We start from the raw sequence: 5,955 nt of genomic DNA, 5'->3' as shown, positions 1-5,955 counted from the left end.
CGACACCCCAACCGCCGTCCCCGGTGAGGAAGCTCCCACCGAAACACTCGCCGGCTCCGGCAAGGGCGGCCGGATCGCGGCGTGTTGGCTGCGGGGGGGCGGGGGGTTGCGGGGGGGCGGCTCTGGCCCTTGCAGGAGTTGGGGGGACAAACCCCGCTGCCGCGGTGGGGTGGCCCCAAAAATCCTGGTCACCCGCAGGCACCGAAGAGCCACGTGGCACCTCGGGGTCCTGGGAACGGAGGGGGGCGGGGGGCTGCAAGTGGCGGGGGGGGGCTGCAAACGGCGGGGGGGGGGGCGCTGCAAACGGCGGGGGGGGGGGGCTGTAAAAGGGCTGAAAATGGGGGGGGGGCTGCCAAGGGGCTGTAAATAGGGGGGGCTGCAAATAGGGGGGGAGCAAACCCCCCCCCCCAGCACAAATTAAAGCACCAGACAGGAGAAACGTCCTTTAATGGCCACGGCAGCGCGCGGCTCTCCCGAAAAACCCCTTCCCGAGGGATTGGGGGCGGGTCCTGCCCCGGGGGGGGCTCAGCCTGCCCGGGGGGGTCTAGGGGAGGTCCCGGTAGGCATGGAGAAGGGGTAGAGCGGCGCGTAGCGGGTGTCGTGCCACAGCAGCTTCTTCTCCAGGAAGGTGACGGTGTCCAGCGTCAGCACCAGCGTCTCGTGCTTCAGCATGCTGTGCACGTTGAGGCCTGCGGAGGGACGCGGTCGGGGGGGGGTCCCCGACAGGTTGTGGGGATCCCCAAAAGGTGTGGGGAGGGGGTCCTCGGCCACCACGGCGCTCTCACCTAACGCCGGGATGAGGTTGATGGTTTTCAGGCCGGCCGCCGCGGCGCCGATGTTCTCCGGCATCTCGTGGCTGCAGAGAAACGGCTGAAATTGGGGAGGGGGGAGGGACACCCCCAGAGCCCCCCCGCCCCGCCCCCGGGGGTCCCCGCCGTCCTCACACGTCGACGATGAGGACGGAGTGGCCCCAACGCCGGTACCGCGCCAGCTCCAGCAGGTACTGGGGGTCGGCGCTGGGGATCTCCAGGCTGTCCACGACGTGGAGGTCGTCCTGCGAGGGGGGGGGGGAGGGGACGCACCGCTGGTGACAAGGAGGGGGGAGAGAGGGAGGAGGGGGTGTCACGGTGCCCCCCCAAACCACCGGGGGCCTCCTACCTGCATCAGCTTCACCGTCAGCGCCACCTTCAGCCCCAGCACCCGCACCTTCATGGGCAACATGTAGTAGTAGCTGGTGGGACCCCCGCGGCCCGTGGGCGATGCCCCCTGCGAGGGGGCTCGGCTCAGTGACCCCCAGCCCCCCAGCGTGGCTGGAGCCCCCCTCCCCCCCCCCATTCTGGGGTCTCCCCCCGGTCCCCCAGGCGCTCACACCCCCGCGCCACAGGGGCGAGCGGATGCTGCCGTGCCGGGCCCGGCCCGAGCCCTTCTGCCGCCAGGGCTTCCGCCCGCCCCCCCCCGCACCTCCGCCCGCGTCTTCACCTTGGCGTAGCTCTGCGGGGGGGGGACAGTCCGGGATGGACCCCCCCCCCCCCCCCGAGCCCTGAGCCCCCCTCCCCACGCAGGGAGGGGACCCAGGAGTCCTCGGCCCAGCCGGCCCCTCGGTGGCAAGGTGACGGGCTGCTGCTCTGTGACCCCCCCCCCCCGGCCAGATCCTCCTCTGGGCCTGCCCCCCCGCCCCCTCTCTGACCCCCCAGACCCTCCTCAGACCCCCCCTCTGCCCCCCCCCAGCCCTCCCCTTCCCCTCCCTCACCCCCCCAGCCCTCCCCTTCCCCTCCCCCACCCCCCCAGCCCTCCCCTTCCCCGCCTCAGACCTTCTGTTCCTCCCCAACCCCCCCCTCCATCCCAACCTTCCCCCCCCTTCCCCTCCCCAGCCCCCCTTCCCCTCCCCAGCCCCCCTTCCCCTCCCCAGCCCCCCTTCCCCTCCCCAGCCCCCCTTCCCCTCCCCAGCCCCCCTTTTCCCCTCCCCACGCCCTCCCTCACCTCCCAAAACCTCCTCTCTCCCCCCTTCCCCTCCCCAGCCCCTCTTCTCTTCCCCACAACCACCATCTCCGGCCCCCCCTTGCCCCTTCCTGACCTCCCCCCTCCCCCCCAAGCCCCCTCTCTCCTCCCCCCAACCCCCCCCCCCCCAAACTCACGATCCTCTTGAAATTCTTCTGCCACATCGCCACCATGTGTAGGATGTCGAGTCTGCGGGAGACAGGAGGACACTCAGCGAGGGGACCCCCACTTGGGGACCCGAAGGCCACCCCCCCCCACCCCCCAGCAGCCCCCCCAGCCCCCCCCCCCCCCCCCCCACCTGGGCCTGACGGCGAAGACGTCGGGGTGGAGGTCGGTCAGGCCCCGGCGCTCGTCATCGTGGTGCCGCAGCGAGCCCACCCAGGCCTGCACGGGGCAGCGGTGCCGGGGGACGGGGACGCTGCAGGCCCGCAGCACCGGCGACCGCTGCAGCACCGGCTTCTCTGGGGGGGGGGACGGACACACACGAGGGGAGCAGGGACCGTGGCAGCTCCCCCCGGGGCACCCCAAGCCTGGGGACACCCATCCCCACGTTGTCCCCGCAGCCCCGGGGTGGTCCTGCAGCCCCGTGGCCACCCGTCCCTGCTGTCCCCAGGGGGGCCCAGCCCCACGGCCACCCGTTCTTGATGTCCCCGACCCCCCCCGTCCCTAATGTCCCCACAGCAACGTGTCCCCACAGCCCCCCAGAAACGCGTCCTCGCTGCCCAGACCCTTGTCACCCTCTCCCTGATGACCCCAGCCCCACAGGCACCCCGGCCCTGCTGTCCCCAGGATGTCCCCGCAGCCCTGGTCCCACAGAGACCCGTCCCCCACTGCCCAGACCCAGGCCATCCCCACCCCCAATGTCCCCAGAGCGTCCCTAACCCTGTCCTTGATGTCCTCAAGATGGCCCCCAGGGTGTCCCCCACCCCCTGCCCCCACAGACACCCCATTCCTGCTGTCCCCAGGATGTCCCCGACCCCCTGCCCCCACAGACATCCCATCCCCAACGTCCCCACAGTGTCCCAACCCCATGGACGCCCTGTCCCTGATGTCCCCAGGGTGTCCCTCACCCCCACTCATCTCCACTCCCCGTGTCCCCAGGGTGGTGGCAGCCGCACGGACCCCCCTGTCCCTGCTGTCCCCGACCCCCCTGCCCCCACAGACACCCCATTCCTGCTGTCCCCAGGATGTCCCCGACCCCCCTGCCCCCACAGACATCCCATCCCCAACGTCCCCCACAGTGTCCCCAACCCCATGGACGCCCTGTCCCTGATGTCCCCAGGGTGTCCCTCACCCCACTCATCTCCACTCCCCGTGTCCCCAGGGTGGTGGCAGCCCCACGGACCCCCTGTCCCTGCTGTCCCCGACCCCCTGCCCCCACAGACACCCCATTCCCGCTGTCCCCAGCCCCAGGACACCCCCCTGTCCCGCTGTCCCCAGGATGTCCCTGGCCCCACAGACACCCAGGACGGCCCCAGCCCCACGGCCCCCCCCGGCCCCGCTGCCCCTGAGCCAGGCCAAGGCCACCCCCGACGCCCCCAATGTCCCCAGAGCCCCCCCGAGCCACAGACACCCCGTCCTCGCTGCCCCCCCGGCCCCAACCCCCCCCCCCCCGCTGTCCCCACCGACTCACCCCTGCGGGGCTCGGGGGCCGGGGGGGGCCCGGCGGGGGCGGACGAGACCTGCGGGAGGGCGACCGTGAAGCTGGGGGGGGGGGCGGCGGGGGGGGGGGGGGGGGGAGGGGACACATGGCGGCCTCCGGCCTCTACGCGGCCCCGGCCCCGGGCGCCTCCCCCCCCGTCCTCACCCCCCGCGGCCCCGGCCCGGCCCCGGGCCCAGGCCCCTGACGGTGGGCGGCGGCGGCGGCGGCAAAGCGGGACCCCCCCCGCGCAGAACATGGCGGGAGCGCGCGGCCGGCCGGCGCGCCGGGTGACGTCACAGGGAGGCGCGGCGCGACTTCCGGCGGAAGCGAGGGGGGGGGAGGGCGGGAGAGGAGGCGAAGGAGGGGGGAGGGGAGGAGCAAGAGAGAGCGGGGGGGGGGGGGGGGGGCGGGGAGGAAGGAGGGGAGGGAGGGTGGCCCGGGCCCCCCGGTGCCCCCTAGCCCCCAATTGCCCCCATCACCCCCCCAGTTGCCCCCGGACCCCCCATCACCCCCCCAGTTGGCCCCGTATCCCCCCAATTGCCCCGGGCACCCCCATCACCTCCCAATTGCCCCCCGTAACCCCCAGTTGACCCCCATACTCCCCCATCGCCCCCGCAATTGCCCGTCGTACCCCTCAATTACCTCCTGCACCCCCATCACCCTCCCAAGGGCCCCCCGTAGCCCCAATTGACCCCCGTACTCCCCCATCGGCCCCCCAATTGCCCCCGTACCCCTTAATTACCCCCTGCACCCCCATCACCCTCCCAAGAGCCCCCCGTACCCCCCCATCACCTCCCAATTGCCCCCTGTAACCCCCAATTGCCCCCCGTACCCCCCCCATCACCTCCCAATTGCCTCCGGTAACCCCCAATTGCCCCCCGTACCCCCCCCATCACCTCCCAATTGCCCCCAGTAACCCCCAATTGCCTCCCGTACCCCCCCCCATCACCCCCTCCGCCCCCCTGGGGCTCCGGGTAGGGCCTGGCCCCGGGGCCGTGCCGGTGCTGCCGGTGCTGCCGGTGCTGCCGCGCTCACCGGGGGCTTCTCTGGGCCGAGACCGGGCTGGGGTGAGGGCGCCGGTGCCGGTCCCCGGTGCCTGTGCCACTAACCGGTGCTGGTTCCCAGTGCCCCTCCCCAGCACCCACCAGTTGCACCGCGCCCTTCCCCCCCGCCCGCATGGCACCGGCGCGGCCCCGAGGCCACCGGGCGGAGACGGCCGCCTCGACGCCCACCAGGGCCAAACGGCGCCAGGGCCGGAGCCACCCGTGACAGCGGGGTCACCCCCCCCCCCCACTCCCCCCCCCCATGCTCCGACAGGGGAGGGGTCCCCCATTTCCCCGTGGGAACGAGGGGGTCCCCCATTATCCTGCTTGGATCCCACCCGCCGATAACGAGCGGTGACCCACAGCATGGCGGAGGGGGGGGGGGGGAATGGGATGGGGCAAGGCCCCCACCCCCCCAAATCTGTGACCATCTGGGGTCAGTTCGCCCCCCCCCCCCGCCCCCCAACTCCCGCCATTCCCTTCGGTGAGTCAGGATCGGGCCTGGAGGCGGGGGGGGGGGGCGGGGGGCTTCGCCGGCCAAGTCACGGGGGCTCCGAGCCGTGCGCAGCCGTCCCGGGGGTCCGGGGGCGGGAAGGCCTTGGGGGGGGGGCCCCATCCCCTCCCCTCCCCCCCCCCTTGATCCCACCGCCTGTTTCTAATTAAATCCTTCCCCGGCCCCTCGCTGCCGCCTCTCCGTGCTGGGGGGGCTGGGGAGACCCCCCCATCTCCTGTCCCAGTGAATTTCTCAATATTTGGGGGGGGGGGGGGCTGCCAAGGGGGGGGCTGCTGGGAAGGGGGTGACCCCTCGCGCCCCCCCCCCCCCCCCAGTTCTCCTTGGCTGGATCCTTCCCCAGTTCCTCGCTGGCCCTGGCTGAGGCGTGGAAAGTCCTGGAAGCTTCGGCATTATTGGGGGGGGGGGGGGTGTCACACCCCAAACACCACCACACCACCACCCCCCCCAAAAAATGAGGGGAGGGATCTGGCATCACCCTCCAGTTGGGATTTGGGTCCCAATCCTGCACCACCTCCCCCCAGGGTGGGGGCAGAAAGGCACGGGTGGGACCCCAGAGCACCCTTCTTTTTTGGGGGGAGGGGTCACACCCTCCCACCCCCCCCCCAAAAAATGGGGGAAGGGATCCAGCATCACCCTCCAGTTGGGATTTGGAGCCCAATCCTGCACCACCTCCCCCGCAGGGTGGGGGCAGAAAGGCACGGGTGGGACCCCAGAGCACCCTTCTTTTTTGGGGGGAGGGAGGTGGAGAATAAGGGGGG

General features: G+C 72.5%; 1 protein-coding gene across 1 annotated transcript; it reads right to left on the bottom strand.

Moving 5' to 3' along the window:
• Positions 1 to 449: 449 nt before the first annotated feature.
• MRPL4 (mitochondrial ribosomal protein L4) lies at positions 450 to 4,348 on the bottom strand. The gene is given in 11 exon segments (XM_086478824.1): positions 450 to 689; positions 786 to 856; positions 945 to 1,054; positions 1,159 to 1,242; positions 1,244 to 1,266; positions 1,372 to 1,453; positions 1,456 to 1,491; positions 2,136 to 2,187; positions 2,297 to 2,476; positions 3,625 to 3,680; positions 4,283 to 4,348. Coding segments are annotated over 11 exon segments (924 nt in total). The 3' UTR covers positions 450 to 525.
• Between the last annotated feature and the right edge of the window lie 1,607 nt (positions 4,349 to 5,955).

The sequence above is a fragment of the Leptosomus discolor genome, chromosome 28, assembly GCF_034619465.1.
Source record: "Leptosomus discolor isolate bLepDis1 chromosome 28, bLepDis1.hap2, whole genome shotgun sequence".
Lineage (NCBI taxonomy): Eukaryota > Metazoa > Chordata > Aves > Leptosomiformes > Leptosomidae > Leptosomus > Leptosomus discolor.
The sequence above is the reverse complement of the archived record's forward strand: the minus strand, read 5'-3'. Positions and strand labels throughout refer to the sequence as shown.